This window comes from Theobroma cacao, chromosome 9 (genome assembly GCF_053813885.1).
Source record: "Theobroma cacao isolate CCN51 chromosome 9, ASM5381388v1, whole genome shotgun sequence".
NCBI classification, from domain to species: Eukaryota; Viridiplantae; Streptophyta; class Magnoliopsida; order Malvales; family Malvaceae; genus Theobroma; species Theobroma cacao.
Window position 1 is genome coordinate 3,581,355 of NC_142647.1, and position 21,009 is coordinate 3,602,363.

Genomic DNA, 21,009 nt, shown 5'->3' on the forward strand with positions numbered 1-21,009 from the left:
TAATTAGAGGGGAATTTTATTAGTAAGCATGGGATTTCTGCAGCAAAGCAAAAGGTTTGTATCAACAAAAGATGAAAATTTTTTTCAATAAAACTATTTACTGAATTTAAACCTGCTGCATGTTCTTACATTCACCAATGAGATCTGCACAATATGTACATATGTACATATTTGCAAACACAACTTCCCCACAATGTTTGTCCAGCCAAGAGACAAGGGGCGAAAAGTAAAAGCAAAACATAAAGAAAAAATAACAAATGGAGAGAACAAAAAACCAACCAAGAAAGCCTTCCAACAGTTCGACATAAATAAGTCCTATATCTACTTGGTTAATCAGAATTTGACATTTAGTGTTCAAATCTGAGGTCTGGGATTCAGTTATTTGGCAGTGCACAGAGTGTTCATTTCTTCTTGTTTGAAGGACCCATTGCAACCATTGGCCAAGAGGCCGCCGCTGAGCTTTCCAATCATAAAATGACCATCGGAGGACAGGTAATGAATTCCAACACCAGGCAAGCTACCACTGCTGCTGCTGCTACTGCTGCTGCAGTTGGAGTTTTGAACAAGACCATTGCTGGTGCAGGTGTTGTGAACAATATCATTGTTCACTAGACCTTTGGTGAAACCAAATTTCTTCCTCTCTTCAGAAGCAGGACCCGATGATGATGACGACGATGACGATGCCTTTCCATTGGATATGGCGTTAGCAAGTGCAATCGGCATAAGGCAGAGACCTTTACTTTGCAGATATTGCATGGCCATTGTCACATTGGATTCCATGAGCTTCACCACTTCTTGTTCAAAAACAACTTGATCAGGAGATGCTGAAAAATCAACTCCTTGACCCGCCAACGGTGAAAGTGATAAACCATTAGATCCCTAGCATAACAGAATTCAGCAAACTGTTATTTTCAATGACTATACAACTTTCAACTTTATGATACAAATGTTCAGGAATTAAAAAAAATAATGAATATTATAAAACGATCTCTAAGTTAATATAATCTTAACACAAAAAAGTTTGACATCGTCCAGCCCCTAAAGCCTTGTTTGCTTTGCAAGTTTACGCTTACTTTACTGTATTCGTGAAAATTTCTATGTTTTAGTGCTACTAGAGCAGCAGCCACTCATAAGACCTATAAGCTATCCTAATAGGATCTAGTACCAAGATACTTTTGACCCACAACTAATACCAACAAAACCTGGCAGCATTTGGGTGGGGTATGCTCACAGCTCACTTCCTTTAAGCTCTATAATAATCATCTTTTAATAGTTAAACATATGGACGTAGAAACATCAATTTCTTGACCCCACAACAAGGGACCAACTTCGCATCAACTTAAAGAAGCAAGAATTTTGCACCTCAGCTTGACAATCAGTGATGAGAGGAACAACTGCTCCTGCTGCCCCCAGCCTGCTCATGCTTAGTACCTGCAAATAATTTTCAGAAGCACCAAGTTTACGGATGGCAATGGAAATGCTGTTAACAAATAATTTTCAGGAACAACTGCCTGTCTAACTTGGTCAAGTCAAATATATTGATCGGGGGAAAAATAGAACTTAAAACCAAGTCAGTTTGAGCTCAACTTTATGAAGCTTGGATGTGTGATATTAGCAAAAACTTAGTCTTACCTTAACTTGGAGTTGAAGAAATTTGACATACTCTATGATTTCGTCAAGCATAGATGCCTTGTCGGTCTGCAAAGTTCCATCAAAGAATAATCATTAGTCGGTAATGTTAATGGGCAATTCAGCGTGCACTTGAGGGCAAGGATTGCATAAAGGCAAGATTTACAAGAAACTTTGATATCCTCTTTTCCACCAGAACTACAGAACAATCTTCATCTTACCTTTAAAATAAAAGCAGCCTTCATATGTTACTTGACCTCATTATGTTAATTTAGTGGCGATAAAAACTAAAGAAATTCTGCATGCAGTCTTCATATATTCTTGCCAAGACATCCTTACGTAATTTTTAACAGTAAACAAACACAAACACTCATCCAGAATGTTGACCGTAAAACAACCAGGACATGTAATATAAAAACAAAACCAATGTATTACAATTAGGCTGCAATGACCATTGCATAATACATCCGGAAGAGATTACCTTATTGGAATTAGGTACAAGCTCTTGCAGATTCTTCATCCTTTCAGCAATCTTCTCTCTTCGAAGCTGCAGTTGAGCAAATGATAGAACAAGCTCTAATCTCGAAAACATTTCAAGAACATGGACTAATTAGATGACCGGGAAATATTACAACTGACCCTTTCTGCAATGCTGTGTGGATCAGTAGCCTGACCTCGACGTGCTCTTACCCGAGGCTTTCCAATTCCATTGCAACCATTGTTTGGAGTAGGTGATGCACTCTGTATTAAAACTAGTAAGCTTGGTCTCTAGCAGTATATAAAAGGCTGAACAAGCAGTACTAGTAAAAATGATGAGAATTAGGGATTATGAATCAAGTCCAGAGAAAATTACGACTATTACGAGTACCTGCAGCAGAGATGGCAAGCCAATCATAGTCTTTGTTATCTGGTGCTCGGCAGGAAAAGAAGAGTAAAGAGAATTTTGCATATCTTGTTTTCCCTGATACGTTACGTAAGCAACAAATGAGAATTCAAAATTTAAAGTCCATTTCAAGCAATGCTGGCTTTGCTTTTCGAGCACACTTGGTAGAGCCAGAGAATCCAATTCATGGGTTCTCCACAGGCCAGTTGCATTGACTTTCATGAAGAGCAGATGATGTTTCCTAGCACCATGCAGCTAGCAGCAGAATTAAATAATCATACAAAGTAGTCATAAGAAATTAATACCTTTGCGCTAATTGATGCGGATAAGTTCTCAGGTTGCAGAATTTTATCGATCTCAACAAACCTGTTAATATTGCCATCATTATTTACAGTTCCATTTTCTCCTTGAAGACAAGAGCTTTCCATTCTGGTTTGTCCGATCAAAGTAGGAAGGGAAGAAACACCGTCATAAGGTTGTGGATGCCATAATTTTGGAATTGGAGAAAGAGTTTCTAAGCCTGTAAGCGATCTACGAAACTCAGAAGATTCACCTTCATTGCATATTACATGCCCTCTCTCATTAAACGATAGAGATGGGGTCAGATCACCAACAACTGAAAGATCCTTTGGCGAACCAAGGCTGAGTGAGCCAGACGAATGAACAGCTGTATTAAATTGCAATTCCACATTTGTAAATGCCAAGCTTCCATTCAGCATCTCTTTTGTGGAGTTACTACTGCAATTCTGACCATCCATTTGTGGTTCACCTTCCCCAGACAGCGAACCATGTTCAACACCACAACCTGACTCTCCACTAGGAATACTATCTAGTGCAGCTAAGCACCCCATGGTGTGGTTCGAACTAATCATTCTTACAGGCGAACTAGTTTTATCATCTTGATATATTCCTATTGAACTAGGCAGCAGTGCATTTGGCTGATCAGGTTCACAATGGACCCAAGATGATCTTTCGTTAACATTCACATCTGACCATGATGAGGAAGAGAAATACTGATCAAGATAGTCATCCATTGTCTATGTGCAGATGACTGTTCAAAAGCTCAGAACTTCAACTGCAAACTCCTCAGAATTTCACTTCCTCTTTGTTGCTGTGTATTAGGATGCAGAAACTGCGGAGCTCTTTATATACTCAAGTACTTCAATAGTTGGCCTGGAGAAGATTTTAATGAGATAACCAATAAATAATGAAGCTCTTTGCAAAGAGTAAAGACTTAGCATTGAATAGTGTTAAGGATTCATTTGGAAAATGTACAATATATGGCGCATGGCATAGGAAAAAATGATGAAGAGAAATGTACAAAATGAATTACAACCAAAGGAACACAAAGTATAATCATGATAATTGATTAATAGGCATTAAGCTATCCACAATATTCCTATAAGAAGTTTTCGTAGTCATATAACATTCAGAAAAAACAAATCAACCAGTTGGGCTAGAGTTAGCAAAACGTACCTTCTTTTAAAAGAAAGTTTGAGACGCTAAGTTTGAGTTTATGGAGAATGTATAGATGTTACTACATAGTATCATTTACTTTATGGGATTACGAGTATAACCCAAGAAATACACTAAAGTTAAGCACTCCATCAATTTGTTACAGTTCATTACTTTTTTTTTTTGTTTTTACAGCAAATTTGTTCTTTTCCAACAAAACAAAAAAAAAAAAAGAAAGACAGCCAGTGCATCATTAGCTTTAAGCAAACAAAGCCTGGCGAACCTCAAAGTCAGCCATCTACCCCATCTTAGATAGCTCAAGCTATTATCAGTTACCTAGCCAAAGACAAACACTCAATTTCACACAAAAACTTCATACACAGTCATGAAACCTCTTCATATGATCATCTAAACTATATTCAACCACTTTCAGACACCCAACTCCAACATGCAAACTGGGTTCTCAGCAAAACCCTGGTTACAACAATAAATACTCATAATTCACAACCCAACAACACACAAAAAGAACACTATGAGTGTATATTTGAACAAAAAAAATCACAAAAAAAAAAATCAAAGAATAAGAGACTTACGAAGAAAGTGAGTGTCAGCAGTAGTAAGCAGAAGCTATTATTTTCATTTTTTGCTTCCTTTCTCTGCAGCATCCACAAAGGAGAGTGTAGCAGCTGTACTACAAGGGAGAAAGAAAAGAAGTTTAGCTTTTGACGTAGAAACCGCTCCTTTTCTTTTCTTTTATTGTTTTCTCCACATTTTCGATCTCGTATCTTTATTATTTGTTTTCCTTTTATTTTGTCGTGTACGGTTGTGATTCGTCCACGTCGCCATTTATTCTGTTCGTCCTTTCCGTTACTTTCTCGCTCTCCTTCATTTCCCTTTTCCTTTTTTCCTTTAAATACGGTAAAACGTTCCATTCCCCTTTCCAATATGCCGTCACAATAGCTCATGTTGCGAGCTGCTCAATTTACGAAATTAGCCTTGAGAGAAGCCATCTCATTGCATTAATCGTGAAGAAAGCAAGGCAAAGCACATATATATTTTTTTCCAAATAGAAATTTCCATCATCCCGAAAAAGGCGGAGAGGTTAAGCTCTTTGGAATTTTAGTGGCGGGCAATTCTAATGACGAAAATAACCTCTAAATCCCAGTAATCTCTTAGCAAAATATAAGCTTAAGTTTAATTGGTTTCTTGAAAGACTCCTTTTTGTCAAATATAGCAGACAAATGGCCAGATAAGGCTAATGGAATTTGCTGTATTTGGGACTTTGATTTTGTGTGTACGAAAACAATAGTTGAAGTGGTTGATTGCTGCTTAAGTCTAAAGCTTAAGAGGCACATCATTTCATCTTAGCTATCTTTGAATCAATTATTAATCCTTTCTTTCCATGTGTTGTTAACATCATCAATAAAAAGCCGTGTTACAAGCGTTTCACGACAAAAATAGATGTACAGCCAATGGAGAATTAATCATTTTTGGGGCAAAGCAGATGCACTGTAACAAGAAGGAAAAAGGGTTTATGATTAGTGATCCACTGAATACATTGCCATAGATATTTTGGAATTTTAAAGTGTTTGTCTGTTTCAGGCTTTGAGGGCATCGGTTGGTTCTTTTTGCACGTGGAATAAGTGGGAAGGGCATCATAATGAACAGTTTTTGGGGCATCAAGGTGATGAAATTGCCACACTACGAGGCTAATTCAAAAAGTTGTGGACGTTAATTCTGTAAAAAATGAGATACTTCCACGAGGCTCAAGCTCCTCTGTTTACTGATTCCTTGGAACTTTAAACAAGTTCTGTAATTTACAGGAGCAATTAACTCCTCTCATCCTGACTGAATAAACAGGGCTGTCGAACATTCTACATTCTTTGCTTTTCTTCTGGCTGAATGGACATAACGAATTCTGTTCTCTTTCGTGACTTATCTGTCAAGTTTTGATGTGAAATACTAAGTCCCTAAAAAAGGAATAATATTGCAGCGATAAGGATCGGCTGTGCATTGATCATGAGTCACTATTGTATAGATCTATTTTTGGTTTTCTGTTGTCGCCAACTTCACAGAGGAGAAGCTCCAAGATGGAGGTGTTAGGCATCGAATTCCATGTAGCAATGCAACACTAATGACAGGATGCTAGGTAGGCTTTCCTCCAGCATGATAACCTGGTTACAAGGTTAAGCTAATTATGCAATGCCTTCTTTCTTTGGCTCCTAGGATAAACTCTGCCAGAACTCAGCAGAAGTTTACCATCTTAATCCCATCATATCAAAATGGAATACTAGATTCTACATTCTTTGTTCTTTGCAAACTTGAAAAAGTTACCCCTATTTTAGGCGAGTATAGACTCCCATCATCCTGACTGAATAAACATAGCTGAAAAACATACTATATTCTTTGTATTTCTTCATGACTAAATGGACAGTGACATATTCCATTCTCTCAAAAGACTGACTGTCAAGTTTTGATGAGATAGCAAAGTCCCTAAAAAAGCAATATACTTTAATTATATGGATTGACAATGCATTTAGTAGTAGTCACCTCATAGAGGAGAAGCTCCAAAACCAGCTTAGGGATTAAAATCCTGGCAACTCTGAAATGCATATGACAGGATGCTATGTTGGAGATCATCAGGCATAGTAGTCAAGCTTACAAGATTAAGCAAATTAAAGAATCCCTTTTTTTTTTTTGCTCCAGTCCTAGGTTAGACACTGTCAGAACTTAAAAGTGGTTTACACTCTTAATCCCTTTATAGCAATTTGGATACTAGATTCTTGATCTAACAATGACCACAAAAAATTAAACCATTTTCTGAATGTGAGTGACCAAATTTGAATTAGTAATTCAGTATACCTAATATGTCCATTCCATGATTTTCATCCAATATCATGGTGTCCACTCTTTTTGAATGTTCAAAAATAAAAAAAATAAGAAAAAGAGACATCTTTCCTTATAATTAAGAAATGAAAATCGTTGTTGTAGATGTCAGTCTTGCAAAATTAATAACCAAGAGAATTACTATATAGAAGGAAGCACATAAATGCATCTGAGAAATTTTAACGTTTACATTTATGGCAATAATGGTGACCATCCATTTGGGCTGATCCACAGTCGTAGCAGAAAGCAGTTCCACACCTGTAGCAGATACATCGAGAGAATTTAGTTAGCATGTTTATGCTTGTTGAGAGCTCAACAGCAAAATGAAAAGGGTTTTCAGCAGCACAACAAGTACTAAACAGACCGAAGTGCAGGGGATGACTGACACCTAAAAGGTGCTAAATCAGCTGAATGTATTACTTGATAAATTGAATTATTTCGAAAATAAAAATTCAATGCAATGTAAAACAAAACAATAATTTGTAGTTGTCTCTCCAAGGAATTCGACTAAACACCAAAAAAATGATGAGATCTATGATTCACTTCAAAGACATATTGAAAATGATAACACAATATGATAGACAATATTATCATTAGAAGTGTCACAGCCTCACAGGTTTCGTAAGAATCACTTAATTACCATGAAGATCAGAAGAAGAAAAGAAGCATGATATCAGAACACTTGCTGATGAATATAGGAAAGATGAGAGACAGAATCAAAAGATTTTGCATGCAATTTTCACTTTTTCCATGACTTAAAGCTTTCAATACAATACCAAAACTTTATGCTTAATCTTTCAATGTCATAACGAGATACTAATTTTGATCATATATTGGCCTGACAATTTCCTGATAACTAAGAACATTGCTATGATGCTAAACACATTGATTTTGACTAATAGTTACAGTCATTCAAATTGCCAGGAGATTTTCTATTGAAAGGCAAACAAGTTTAGAGTTGTACTTATGTAGACAGAAGTACCATAAGAATTAGCTAGGGGGATAGTTTTCCTTTTGGCTCTGCTCCAGTGATTTGAACATGTGAGGGTTAAGAAGAATGTTTATTAATTTGCTTAGATAAAGGCAGTTCTCAATTAAAAAGCTAGATACATTGAGCACTTGGAGTAAGAAATTTTTCATTCAAGCTCAAGGTGGTATCAGGATAAGTGGATTACAACAAATCCGATAGTAGAACAAGAATGTCATGCACTTTCAAAAAAAAAAAAAAGAACAAGAATGTCATGCACCTTGTTAATGCTTTAGACTGAAGTACTCTGCTTTCCGAAATTCAGAGGAAAAATATTCTCTACGCCAAATTGCCTTTATCAGTGGTTATAGTCCTCTTATATGTCAATTACTCAGCTTGCAATGAAATTCTTAATTCTTGTACAAGTCAACAAATCGATGAAGGATGTTGAGCAATCATCCATAGTGGGTTCCAAGGGCGCCGAGGAACAGATTCTTTTGTTGAAAAATGGCAAAGCAATGCAGAATTACAAACCAGTTGTTTTTAAAAAATGTAGTAATCTCAAACTCAAAGATACAGCAAACAGTTAATGCCATCAAAAGTCCCCATTCAAACAGTAGCAATCAACACAGAACTAAGATAATTACATATGCCTATACGCAAGTGAACCAAATATAAGCTGAAAAACTGATAGATTAATCGATTTGAGAAACAAAACTAAAGGGGAAACTGAAAAACGAAACTAACCTGCATCTCATATACCTACAGCCCTCAGTTCTCTCAACAACGAATCCACATCTTGGGCACCTAGCCCACTTCTTGTCCTTAGCCAGCTTCATCAACAAAATATCTTCCCTCTGTCTTTCATCTGTATGCAACCTCTGAAATTCCCCACATTCAACCCCAGCATGCCAAGGTACTTTACACTGTGCGCAAAACAGTCTCCTACAATTAGGACATATCGATTCTCTTACAGCCTGTCCTCCATCATCAATCAAAAGCATGGAACAATCTTTAAAAGGACAATAAAACCTTTCAGACCCTAAAATCACTGCCTCGCATAAAGCATCTCCCCACCTATCAAAAACTTCTCTTGGAAGTATATTGCGACAGTACTCAGGTTCTAATAAACCCTCACAGTTTGCCACGGGGCAAGTTATGGCTGTAATCTTGTTTTGTACTTTAGAAGCTACATATTTGATCATGCAATCCTTACAGTAAGCGTGGGAGCAACCTTTGATGTTAAACGACTCGTTTGCTTGCCTTGGTTCAACGCAGATTTCACAGATAAAAGGTGGGCCTTGGACGGCTTTGGAATTTGACGACTCTCCAGGCTCAGTTATGGAACAATCGCTGAAGGGTTTCTTTCTCTTTCCACGCTTCTTTCTGGGAGGAGTCTTTAGGGACTCGAAGTTAAGCACGAACAAATCATCATCGTAAATGTTGAGATCTATGTAGTTATCGTCCGAGGTTGTCATCGAAGCCTTGATGGCAAGTTGGATGTCTCTTTGTTCACAGTATTGTTCTACTGAAATAGCGTTTTTCTTAGTGGTGCCTTTGTCTGGAATGGCTGTAATAGAAAACAAATCGCTCTCAAGGTCAACAATCTCAACCTGCTGAGGAAAATCTGTCCTCTCCATTTTCCTCTTCTTTTTCGATGCTTCTTCATCAATCGCGTTTATGGTAATCATGGGGAAAGTACAAGCTTGTTGAATTCGAACCTGTCTTTTTTCAGGGTTTCTTTTTGGGGAGGGAGGTGGGATTTCCATGGCTGTGCCTCTTGGGGTTACACTTCACACTCCGATAGTTTCGTATTCAGTTCAAACTCTGTAATTCTAATCGAACAATAATGATTGGAAATCCTTTGATCACCGAGTCAGCTATCTTGTTTTATGACAGTCCTAACTTAGCCTTGTGTATGCCTTGGTCTTTGTAGTTTTCAGTACCTTGTTTGGATATCAGATACTATTAGGCTAATTTAATTGATTAATATCAAAGTGTCTTTGAATATATTCCTTTAAACTCCAAACAATAAAAGTAGGCACAAAACAATTCATGATTATAATCATCCTTACACCGTTAATTGTTTGCAAAATTAATCATATTTGTCTATTATTCTTATTATTATTGAAACTATATACATATTTTTAATCATTTTTATAGTAAATATGTTAGAATAAACTTTAAGAATATGGGTTAAAGTGTTATTTTGAGAATTTTAATTAATAAATTGATCTCTTCACATTCCATAAAAATATATAATTAAATAAGACATTCGTTAAATATAAAATTAATAATAGCTTGAAATACTTTAATAATTTTTTTTTGTAAGAAGGCAATGGAAAAGGTAAATGAAGGGATATTTTGCATATAGTAATCATAGTAAAAGTTAAGCACCTGAACATTTGATTTATTAGTTAATGTATTATCCTTTTGTTTAAAAAGTAAGATTTGAATCTCCCTTTCTTCAATTATAAAAAAAATTATAATAAATTTTGAAAGAGTTTAGGATATCATTATCGAAATAAATTCTTATTAAGGTAGATAAATGAAAAAAAAAACAGATAAATGAAATTAAATATAAAATAAACAATACTTGTAAATATTTATTATAATAAATTCTTTTAAGTTAAAAAAATTAGTAAATGAAGATATATTTATCACACACTAATGAAAATAACTATCTTATTAAGATAGTTAACAAGATCTCGTGAAAGACTAAAACATATGTAAGACTTTGTTTCTAATATATTGTTATCTATAGTAACACATGAGAATTCTCTCCATGACATTTTTTTTTTATTCTTAGTGATAATAATCAATCGTTTTTTACTCATAAAAATGAAATAAATAAATTATACTCCTAAGTTCTTTTAGGTTTAAAAAAGGGATAAATAAAGATATATTTTTCACTTAGTAACCAAAATAACTACTCTATAGTTAATAAGATCCTCTAAAGACTAAAATATCTTTAAGATTTTGTTACAAACCTATAATTTGTTATCTATAGTAACAGCAAGAGGAGGATATCTGTCCATGACATTTTTTTTAGTATTCTTAATGATAATCAATGGTTTTTGCTCATAAAATAAGAAATGAAATTAAATATATAATAAATAATATTCCTAAAAAACTTGTAATAAGTTATTTTAGATTTTGAAAAAAATACTAAAATATCTGTAAGATTTTGTTTCCTATAATAACAATAGGATCAATTTCTATTTCTGTTCATAATTCCTTAGAAACATCTATTTCTGTTTTGCCATGCAGATACATCTGTCTTCTTCAGTTGAGAAACTCCAAATACTTTCGAAGCATTCTGTTCATTGGTGCATCTGCAACTACTTGCTCTTTCCCATAAGGTACGCCACTAGGACTTCAAGTTGTTCTGGTTTTAATTCATCTCCAAAGACATGTCAAGTTCAATTTTCTAGAAAAAAAAAATGACATAGGAATTAAGTTTAAGCTGATATATAAGTCCTAACCAAGTTAACATTTCCTTCCATGTTTATATTCTATTCAAACTCAATGAAGAGCAAGATGTTGAGAGTCAGAAATTTTAATGCTTGAACTGGGCTGCTATCATTAGTTTAAAGGTAAACAATGAGAGATCAACCAGTGCTAAATTCAGAATTTCTGAACCTAAAGAAGTGTCAGCTTCTGTTTCTCTCAACTGACATGGGTGTAATGCTACTTTCTCAACATCGAGTACAATTATTACAACTCTTCACATCAAATAAACCCAACAAGCAGTTATTTGAGGAACTTCTGATGGGAACTAACGAAGGTATTTGAAGCAAAGATGGCGGCTTGCACGCACTCCACACTTGTAACAGAACAAGAAAGATATTTGAGTGGACTGCAGTGATCACAAAGTAATTCGATATGTCGAAATCAAAGAAAAATAATGCCTTGTGATTTGACTAAGCATCCATGGAACTAAAAGCAGAGAGATCAACAATATATACACTAGCCAAATTAAGGAACCTCAATCATGGGAAGAGTAAAAGATTCATGGCAGAATGGTTTTCCAGCTTGAACCCAGAACTGAGAAGGGATTTACTGATGCAACTCTCAAATTACAACGTATACTAATTACAAAGCAATACCTGTTCTAATTCACAAGTCAATTGTAATCAGTCATGAATATATATAGAAAGACAAATGAATAAAACCCAACATTATTAACAGATTAAAGGTATGAATTATGAAAGTTGTACGATGAAACATAAATTTCACAGATAATATATAACGAACCCATTCTAATGATTACTTGGAAGAATCTTAAGATGAACTAATTAAATTACTGACCTGCATCGCACATAACAGCAACCAGCTGATTTTTCCGCATGGTAATTGCACGTAGGGCATTTCCTCCACTTCTTCCTCTTAGCCAGATCAACTAACATTGCACCTTCGCCAAGCTTTTCCAGTTTCTGAAACCTTGCGCAATTTCTACCTGAATGCCAAGCAACCTTGCACTGCACGCAAAATTCTCTCGTGCAAACGGGACAAGGGAAATTCTTAATAGCCTTTCCCCCATCATTAATCAACAGTGCTGAGCAATCTTTATAGGGACAGTAGAATTTTTCAGAGCCAAGGACCGCAGATTGACAGCGGGCTTTTCCCCATCTGTTAAACAAATCTCTTGGGAGGATATCACGGCAGAAGTCAAGGATCCAAAAGCCCTCGACAACTTGTTACTGAACAAGGAATGAAGGTTACGTTATCTTCAAGTTTCGATTCGATGTACTTGATAGTGCATTCAATGCAGTAAAAGTGGGCACAGCCTTTGAGGTTGAAACAGTCATCCAGGGGTTTTGGCTTGGCTCAACACAGATTTTGCAGAACAAAGTTGGGGTGTCATCGTCATTTGCAGAATTCAAGGAGTGTTGTTCTATCTCAAGATCGTCTGAGGGCGTGAAGTAATTCTCGTCTTCATCTAAAATGGATGCGGTTTCAACTTTTTTGCATAAGACATTCAGAAGCTTACACATCTTGGTGCCCATCTTTCTTGATTCATTACAAGAAATGTGAAGAGCTGCCAACATTGATTTAGATTGATTCTTTGTTGCATGTGATGCTTGAACTTTCGAAAGAGACTCATGGAGACTGGCTTTCCTTAGCTCAATCAATACACCAAATGGGGACAGAAGAGAAGACAAGCCTGTTATTACATAGTATATGCAAAGAAATATATATGTATTATGAAAGATTCCAATATAATTCAAAGACGATCAAGGTTTGTAGAATAAATTATGAAAGACATTGAACTTATGAATTATCATGTTATTATGGTAGCAATAAATAAATAATATATATATATATATATATATTTGTCAACTTTTTCAACAAAAAATATATCCTTTATATCAATAGCAGTGGTGATACAAATATATTGCAATTACTGGCTTCATCGCAGGGGATGCAGGACAGAGGCTACTTCCTTGACAAAATTCGTGAAGACCCATCCAAGCCTAAAAAATTAGCACATGAGGTGAAGTCGTATATTTTATGTCCCTCCCTCGGATATATTAATTTGGACCTTGTTATCATGACTGACACAGTCATTTGGTAGAATGACAGTTTGATTTTAGCCACTATTTTATTTTAAAAGAGACCTCCTCCTTGCTTTTCCACTAGTCGGCTGATATAAAGAAAGAGCAAGTACCATCACCTTACGAGCGAGAATGACTGCATTGGCTACGGAAAATAAAGATAGGCAGCTAAACTTTGCTCCCTTTCTCACCAAACATATTATTGAATCAAGCACACAAGCCCAAAGTACCCAAAGCCATCACATTTGTCCAAACAGAATATACACAAGTAAGAATATGAATATTTACATCGTAATTGACCGGTTTGTTTGACAAATGTAGATGCACATTTGATCCAATGCGAAATTAGGCTTATGAAATGGAAAAGGGCGAGAATAAAAGCTTTTTGTCCATGAAACAATATTCCTTCATCCATATCCACATAACTAAGAAAGGCAACTTCATGCTGTACAATCACTGATCTTCCAGGGCAGGAACTGCACCAAGTAGTCAAGTTGTTGCTTGTTTCACAAGCTGCAGCAAGTTACCATACCCAAATGGTGTTAAACTAACAATGTAGGCTAGAGTAGAGGTCATCCAGAGCAACATACAAGGGCTCAGCAGCCTTTGGTCTGTCCACTGTCCCAAGCAGTATGTCAGCAGTGGTGAGATAAGGATCACCATAGAACCGTAGGTTGGTATCCATTCTTGTTGCAACAATGTTCCCTTCCAATGACACACCAACAAATGCCCCTGCAAAATTTGCAACAGGATGGATTAACAAATTGACAAACTTCTCAAAAGAAGAGTACAAATACATTGCACCATGGAATACCTTTGCTACAACTGTAAGTGTAACACATGCCAGAGCCTCGATCCCCTGCCCGAAGATCAGCTTCCAGCACTCTCCCTACAGGTCCTGCAGCAGCACTGCATCCAGCACCAAGAGAAAAATGCATTCGACTACAAAATGTCTTCACAGCTTTCGAATCATGAAGCACAATTATCAAATCCATGACCTCACCCCCAATCTGGAAAACACATAAAAATAACATTTAGCTAATAGATTGTACATATAATTACTTTGGAACTGGGAAGGAAGTTGATCCTTAGCTGCCTAGACGTGTATAATCTGCTAGTTTGGGCATATATTTATCTCAATCGAAAGTTCACCTGAGCACCCCATCCTAAACCAACAGAGAATATAGCTGATGGGGCAGACCATGTTCCATCTGACCTTCGTGCAGTAACAAGACCAGTCCCAAGTTTGTATGCAACAAGAACTCCAGCTTTAACAACAGTTAAAATAGCTAAGCCTTTGGCTCCTTTCAGAACTGCCAATGGTATAGATCTCTCTGGATTCAACCTAGCAACCTGGCCATTTCAACAACTGTTATTAGATGCTTCTCACAGTGTCTGAATATAGCCATTATGTAGCTCCAATATACAAGAAATTAGCTCAACTCGATATTTAAGCTGAAGCACTGGATAAAGAAATGGCATGTATCATGGTTGATGATTTCATGAAGCAAAACCATTCGCATGAAAATTTGATCTAGTTGGGAGTTATGACCTAGACACGAACTGTCTAATAAGAATTACAGCATGGGAATTGGGAAGAAAATCACAAGGTTGATAATAGTTTTAGACAAACAAAATTACCGTCTTGTATGAATAATGAAAATCAGGATCATACCTGGCAATAGCTTCTCAAGGTATTGGATGCTTTGTAGATCTCATGTTCCATGGACAAACCGACAGGCAAATTCAACCAACCTCGAGTGCACGTCCAATCCATGACATCATGTTTTGCTACTTGCACAGCGTTGCTAATGGTATTAATAAGAACACCCTGCAATGGGTCAAGCCTATCATAGCAAGAATCACACACCCTCTGGGGATTTCTTTCTCTAAATTTAACAGGAAGCAAGCACCTTCCCTTAGAACATCTTCTGCAGAAAATCCTTCCACAAAACCGGCAATGATGTCTGCCACATGTAATTGCAGTAAAGGGAGCATCACACTGCATGCAAACCGTGGTAGAACTATCAGGAAGCCACTCTGGAGGCTCAGCTTCCAACACCTCTTTATATGCATTATAATTTATCCCACTTGGCTCCAGAAGTGGTGGTGCACTCGGTATATAAACCGAGGAGTGCAGATAGGTATCTCCATTCTTTCCAGACCCCAAAAATGAGACATTAGAACTTTGGTAATGCTGATTCAAAGAAACACTCGTGGGGCCTTTATTACGCCCAGTTACAATTGCAAATAACCCACTCAACACATTCTTCAAGTTCACATCTGGATGCAAGCCATTCCGCATTGATTTATAGACATCATCACCAGAATCATAACCTCCATCAATAACATCCTCAGATTCAGCTGGAAACTGATAAAAGTGATCTCTTTTCATTGACTTCGAGCCTAATGGGACAATACTTTTGTCTTCTGGCACAGGCCAAACAGAATCATTATAATCATCATCAAATTGATACGCGTTATTATTCTCCTTTTCTAGTTTTGAAAGCGTGGAATACGAGACCCTACCCTCAACGCTGGCCATGCAACCACACCACCAAGAAGCTAATTCCTAAATTCAACAAGCAATTTCACTGCAATTCAAGAATAGATACCCCTCTTAGCCGCTAATTGAATCCCCTAAATAACAAATAATTGCAAATGAAGTCACGAATTCATCAACATAAAACAGAGCAAAGAATAAATTTCTAATAGCATAATGTTTTGCTTTTCCTATGCCATAATTAAAACGGGATTGTTTCACGCAATCAAAAGAAAACAACTTTGCTTCCGTCTAGGGATTCAAGACGTTACTTTTTCATCTTAATTTATTGTTCGAAGGCTGAAAATGAAAATAAAAATAAATATTGGGATAAAATTCATACCTATGCATATGGAAATTAACGTATCGAATTGGAAGACTTAATTTCGAAGCTTTAATCTTTAATCTTTAATCTTAACAACATAAACAAGAAGAAGAACAAGCAGGACCGACAGGGGTTTTTTCGTGAGTATTTTTCTCTGGTGGAAGTCGTAGGAGGATAGAAAGAGGACAATTCCAAATGCACGAAACCTGAACGAATAAAATAAAAATAAAAAAATAAAAGGGAAATATGACAAAATAAAACTCTATGGGCTGGGAATTGGAATGGGCCACGTTTAGATCCTAAACTCTCCTGGCCCATAAAAGATTATGGTTTTCCTAAATTTGAAGTGATAGGTTGGGTCTGAAACGCCCAATTGATTGTTTCTTGGATCAGTGAGTGGGCTGCTTAGGCTGGGGTTGGACTGGACAAACCGTTTCCCTTTCATAACCGTGGAGTCAAAAAGAAAGTAACAAATGAAAAACCATAAAGGTACAATTTTCTCTGCACAACTGGGTCTGAAACTCACGTACCCAAAAGAAAAGGAACTTTGATTCTCGCGGAAATCGAGGATTCAAGAACTAATGTAGTTGGTAACAGGTATATGCAAGTTTAAGGTTCTCTTGAGTTTAAAGTTCGTGTGTTGGGTTTTTGCTTCTCTTGGAAAACGTTGATCAAATGGAGGCTGACAGGTATCATTCATCTTTAGTTTCCTGTAATTGTTGTAACTTAAAAAAAACAAAGTTTTTTATTTATATTTTGTAAATATTTGTGTCAGGTTGAATTCTCCAAGCACGTCTGTAATTACTTTTGAAGTATTGGGTCATCAACTGCAGTTCTCCCAGGTAATTTGTCATTATTTCTCTTGGGAGGTTGCTTATTCTGTCAATTAATTATCTTATTTGAGATGGTATGCTTTTTAGTACAATTTATCTTTAAAAGGATGGAATGATTCTCCGCTCGAAGCTGATATCCAACTAGGATGAACTCTAGTTCATCCATAGTTTCACTCTTTTGCTAACTAATCTGTTTGATGCAATAAGTTCTTTCTAGGCATGGTTATGAGTGAATTTCTGTTCTTTCTTTCTTTCTTGTTTTTCCACTTTCAAAGAATGTACCTTCGTGCTACTTACAAAGCGAGAAAGTCTAGTCAAGTTTGTGGACAACAAGCTAGAGGAAAAAAGTTTCCCTGCATTTACTGGTGTGGCCGAGGAAGAAAATTATAGTTGCATATTTAGATTATTGTTTGACTTCATGTTTTTCAGTCTTCCATCTTTATGCTTGTTTGTTCTGTGATTCTGTTACCGAGAATCACTGCATGGTGCAGTTTTTTTTTTTTTCCAAGGCTTTGCTTGCCGTTGTAGCTATATTTATTTGCTCCTAAATTTTTCCTCATTGTGGCAGGATCCTAATTCCAAACATTTAGGAACAACAGTTTGGGACTCATCAATGGTGTTTGCCAAATTTCTGGTATTGATTTTAATCCTTTTTATTGCTCTTTAATTGCATTGCTGCAACTAAAGTTGTTGATTTTTAGGCCTTTGTTTGAGTTGAGTTTATGTTGTCAACCTTACATGGGTTGCAGAACACTGTTAATCTGCTTCTTCTTCTTAACACTTTTAACCTTGTAACCCATTTTTACGGGGCCTCTTTTTATAATTTTGATCAACTTTGTGTAGGACTTGAAATGAGTATACTGTCATCTAAACCCCATGGCATATTTAGTGTTTAAGTGGGGGCAAGCCTTTCCTTTTCATTTATTTTTATTGAACTTGCAGGTCTCAGGCTTATGTTTTTATTTCTGCCAATTTTTCTGTTTCCAACTTCATGAAGCTGAATTCTTACATGTTTCAGGAAAAGAACTGCAGAAAGGGAAGATTTTGCCCGTCAAAACTTAAAGGAAGGCGTGTTATTGAACTAGGGGCTGGTTGTGGAGTAGCTGGGTTTGGTCAGTTTCTAATTCTGTACATTTAGTACATTTGGTCAGTTTGTGGAGAAGGTCTTTTATGACCCTGCATTATTTGGTAGGACATTGCTTACTCTGACTCAAGTGCACTTTCCAGGAATGGCATTGCTGGGATGTGATGTAGTTTCCACGGACCAAATCGAGGTTGTGTCATTGTTGAGGAGAAACATAGAACGCAATACTTCAAGGATCATGCAGATGAATTCTAATTCAGGTGTGCTTTCTTGCAGATGTTTTTATTTAGTTTATAGGATTTGGGCAACTTAGATTTATTTGTATAATTTAGTTCATTTATATTTCCTTTTGCCCACCAAAGTGACATAACTAATCTTGACCAAATGATATGGCTTTTAGTAGTAGAAGAGTTATTCAACAATCAGACAGAGGATTGTTCCTTTCTGCTACCAAAAGCAATGCTACTGGGGAAATTGAATGCTAGAATGGTACTTTTATCTCATGGGATTATTATGTTTATTTAGATTCATTTGGATCGATCCGGGTCGCAGAGTTGGACTGGGGAAATGAAGATCATATAAAAGCTGTTGCTCTGCCATTTGACTACATCATTGGTACAGATGTTGTAAGTTTTCCAGAAGTATACATTTTTGCTGAAAAAATGTCTCAGGTGTTGTAGTACTGGTCCAGTTGAAAGTGATAAATTACTGATATTAGTGTGGTGATTCTATCCTTATGTAGTAAGGTGCAGAACCTTTTATTGCCACTCTAGTCATTCATTTGTTACTTGCTGAAACTGTTGATTGCTTTGACACGTCTGTAATAAAAAGCCAATATGTGTCTTAGCCTTAGGACTGCAAATACCCCAACTTGTCAGAGCTAGTAAGCCATTGATTTGATGTCATTCATGCAGTACTACTCTTCTTGTTATAGGAACATAACATTGTATCTAGGACAGTTGCATATATGATACTGATGCTTATTTACCCGTTCAGGTTTATGCAGAGCATCTTTTGGGACCCCTATTGAAAACAATACTTGCATTATCAGGCCCCAAAACCACAATTATGGTATTATACTGTTTCCAATTTTCCATTGGAATTTTTTTCTATTGTTAATAGGAAAATTTGTTATTAATACACATTTTTTCGTTTTTAAATGCTTCTTTTTAGTTGGGTCATGAGATCCGTTGTACTAGTGTCCATGAGCAAATGCTTCAGACCTGGAAAAAGTTCTTTGAAGTGAAGATTGTTCCAAGAGCCAAGGTACACATTTTTACACTCGAGTTCTATTATATGTTGTGCTCTATTATTAACTCGGAAATTGGTCTGAGCATAGCTGAGATAATCACTCTTGGTTAATAACTATTGAATTGTTGATGACCAACTCAATGGAGGTCATCCTTCATTTTGAATGAAATAGATGTCAAACTCTTCCTTTCTTGATTTTATCTGCAGGTTTGAGCCTCAGATAAGATATTCATCTAATTTTGATTTTAATGAAATTCTGTCACTCGCTGTAGTTGTTTAACCTCTACTTCATCCCATGCAGATGGACAGTAAGTACCAACATCCAAGTATTCAACTTTTCATTATGGGACTAAAGACCCCAGCTGTTACTGCAGAGAAGCTAGACAATGCTGTTAGTGCAGAGAATTTGGACAAGAAGACTCAAGGGATTGACCTGCAAGTTAATGAGGTTAAAACAAGAAAAACAGATAGAGAAGAGGAAGAGAACTGTGGAAATGGTACTGGGGTAGATGATTTGGATGGTGAAGTTATAAAGGAAGATTGTCTCCAAGTGACAAGGCTCCCTGATGGAAAGCTTAGTGACTGGGAAGCAAGAAGATACGGCTCAATGGCTGCTCGGCTTCTACGAGACATCAAGATAACTTAAATTTTCAGGTCTTCTAATTTGTTAAAAAGTTTCTTTACTTTTATATTTGTACGTATGGGTTGATGCGCAATTGTACATCCTTATTTGTTAAAAAGTTTCTCTACGTTTATATTTCCACGTATGGGTTGATGCGCAATTGGACATCCTCATTTGTTACATTAAGGAAAAATGACATGGCATATAAATATATTTAGTTACTTAATTCCTTTTCATGTAAAATCAAGTAGGTACCAAAATCCTATTATATTTGGTTTATATTAAGCTCAGCAAATAATGCTTGAAGAGGAAGATAATAGCTTGCTAAATTCTGCATGTGTTACTACTTACGATGTAACATGAAATAAACCCATCATGTTGGAACCATCTAAATGACAATGGTCTGTTGTACTTGAATATATACAGTGGAAGTGTTACAATCCTAGACACCCCTGATCATACTTTTCTTTTAGCATCTGTGAATAAATTTATTCTATCATATGAAACCTCCTGTTATGTTGTTAATTTAGATTATTCTTGTTTTGCCTGCAGATCCACAGATGACTCCCTACACCTGTTTTCGTGTACTTGCGCATCATTTGTTGTGGAGATGGAAGGTTATCTGTAGGAAGTAGAACTCTGCAGTCTCAGGCGGGTAACTCGGCCAATGGACTGGTCTATAGGCATATATGAGAAAAATGAAAATTTTTCTGTTTGAATATTTAAGTTCTATAAGTGTCCTATTAGACGCAATATAATTGCCTCTGAAATTTGATTTAATAACGCATTATATTACCCTTTCTAGAAGGACACAGTTTCAGATCAAATCCTGTTGAAATTGCATCGAGGAAAATGTGTTCTATGGATGAGTTGGACCAATTCAGGCTTTGTTAGTCTTATTCATTAGTAGACATGGGGTCAGGAATTGATTTCTTTCCAAGATAGTGCCTGTATGGCAATAAAAAAATTGGATA

General features: G+C 36.3%; 4 protein-coding genes and 1 pseudogene across 6 annotated transcripts; 1 reads left to right on the forward strand and 4 right to left on the reverse strand.

Annotated features, from left to right (window-relative positions):
* Positions 1-78: 78 nt before the first annotated feature.
* On the reverse strand, positions 79-4,745 carry LOC18588211 (uncharacterized). Its single transcript, XM_007012463.3, has 8 exons — positions 4,561-4,745; positions 2,818-3,685; positions 2,498-2,590; positions 2,269-2,370; positions 2,111-2,176; positions 1,633-1,698; positions 1,363-1,431; positions 79-879 (listed from the first exon to the last, which is right to left on the reverse strand). Exons 2-8 carry the CDS (start codon positions 3,544-3,546, stop codon positions 379-381), a joined length of 1,626 nt encoding a protein of 541 aa, XP_007012525.3. The 5' UTR covers positions 3,547-3,685; positions 4,561-4,745; the 3' UTR covers positions 79-378.
* Positions 4,746-6,904: 2,159 nt separating this feature from the next.
* On the reverse strand, positions 6,905-9,720 carry LOC18588212 (E3 ubiquitin-protein ligase RSL1-like). Of its 2 annotated transcripts, XR_001929176.2 has the most exons (3): positions 8,568-9,720; positions 8,101-8,314; positions 6,905-7,111 (listed from the first exon to the last, which is right to left on the reverse strand). XR_001929176.2 is itself a non-coding variant. In XM_018126575.2 (2 exons), the coding sequence occupies exons 1-2, from the start codon at positions 9,587-9,589 to the stop codon at positions 7,033-7,035; spliced, it is 1,101 nt and encodes a 366-aa protein (XP_017982064.2). In that variant the 5' UTR covers positions 9,590-9,717; the 3' UTR covers positions 6,905-7,032. The 2 variants fall into 2 exon arrangements, 1 of the variants encoding a protein (XP_017982064.2); XM_018126575.2 differs by lacking the exon at positions 8,101-8,314 and having other exon boundaries at positions 8,568-9,717.
* A 2,398-nt stretch (positions 9,721-12,118) lies between these two features.
* On the reverse strand, positions 12,119-12,927 carry LOC108663397 (E3 ubiquitin-protein ligase RSL1-like; annotated as a pseudogene).
* A 597-nt stretch (positions 12,928-13,524) lies between these two features.
* On the reverse strand, positions 13,525-16,454 carry LOC18588213 (RING/FYVE/PHD-type zinc finger family protein). Of its 2 annotated transcripts, none has more exons than XM_018128345.2 (5): positions 16,264-16,454; positions 15,054-16,018; positions 14,531-14,731; positions 14,193-14,388; positions 13,525-14,110 (listed from the first exon to the last, which is right to left on the reverse strand). In XM_018128345.2, the coding sequence occupies exons 2-5, from the start codon at positions 15,921-15,923 to the stop codon at positions 13,926-13,928; spliced, it is 1,452 nt and encodes a 483-aa protein (XP_017983834.2). In that variant the 5' UTR covers positions 15,924-16,018; positions 16,264-16,454; the 3' UTR covers positions 13,525-13,925. The 2 variants fall into 2 exon arrangements, with proteins under 2 accessions (XP_017983834.2, XP_017983835.2); XM_018128346.2 differs by having other exon boundaries at positions 15,054-15,972; positions 16,264-16,448.
* A 275-nt stretch (positions 16,455-16,729) lies between these two features.
* On the forward strand, positions 16,730-20,923 carry LOC18588214 (S-adenosyl-L-methionine-dependent methyltransferases superfamily protein). The gene is made up of 10 exons (XM_007012468.3): positions 16,730-16,934; positions 17,021-17,087; positions 17,647-17,712; positions 18,097-18,190; positions 18,306-18,422; positions 18,688-18,788; positions 19,159-19,233; positions 19,336-19,428; positions 19,715-20,067; positions 20,588-20,923. The coding sequence occupies exons 1-9, from the start codon at positions 16,921-16,923 to the stop codon at positions 20,057-20,059; spliced, it is 972 nt and encodes a 323-aa protein (XP_007012530.3). The 5' UTR covers positions 16,730-16,920; the 3' UTR covers positions 20,060-20,067; positions 20,588-20,923.
* The last annotated feature ends 86 nt before the right edge of the window (positions 20,924-21,009 follow it).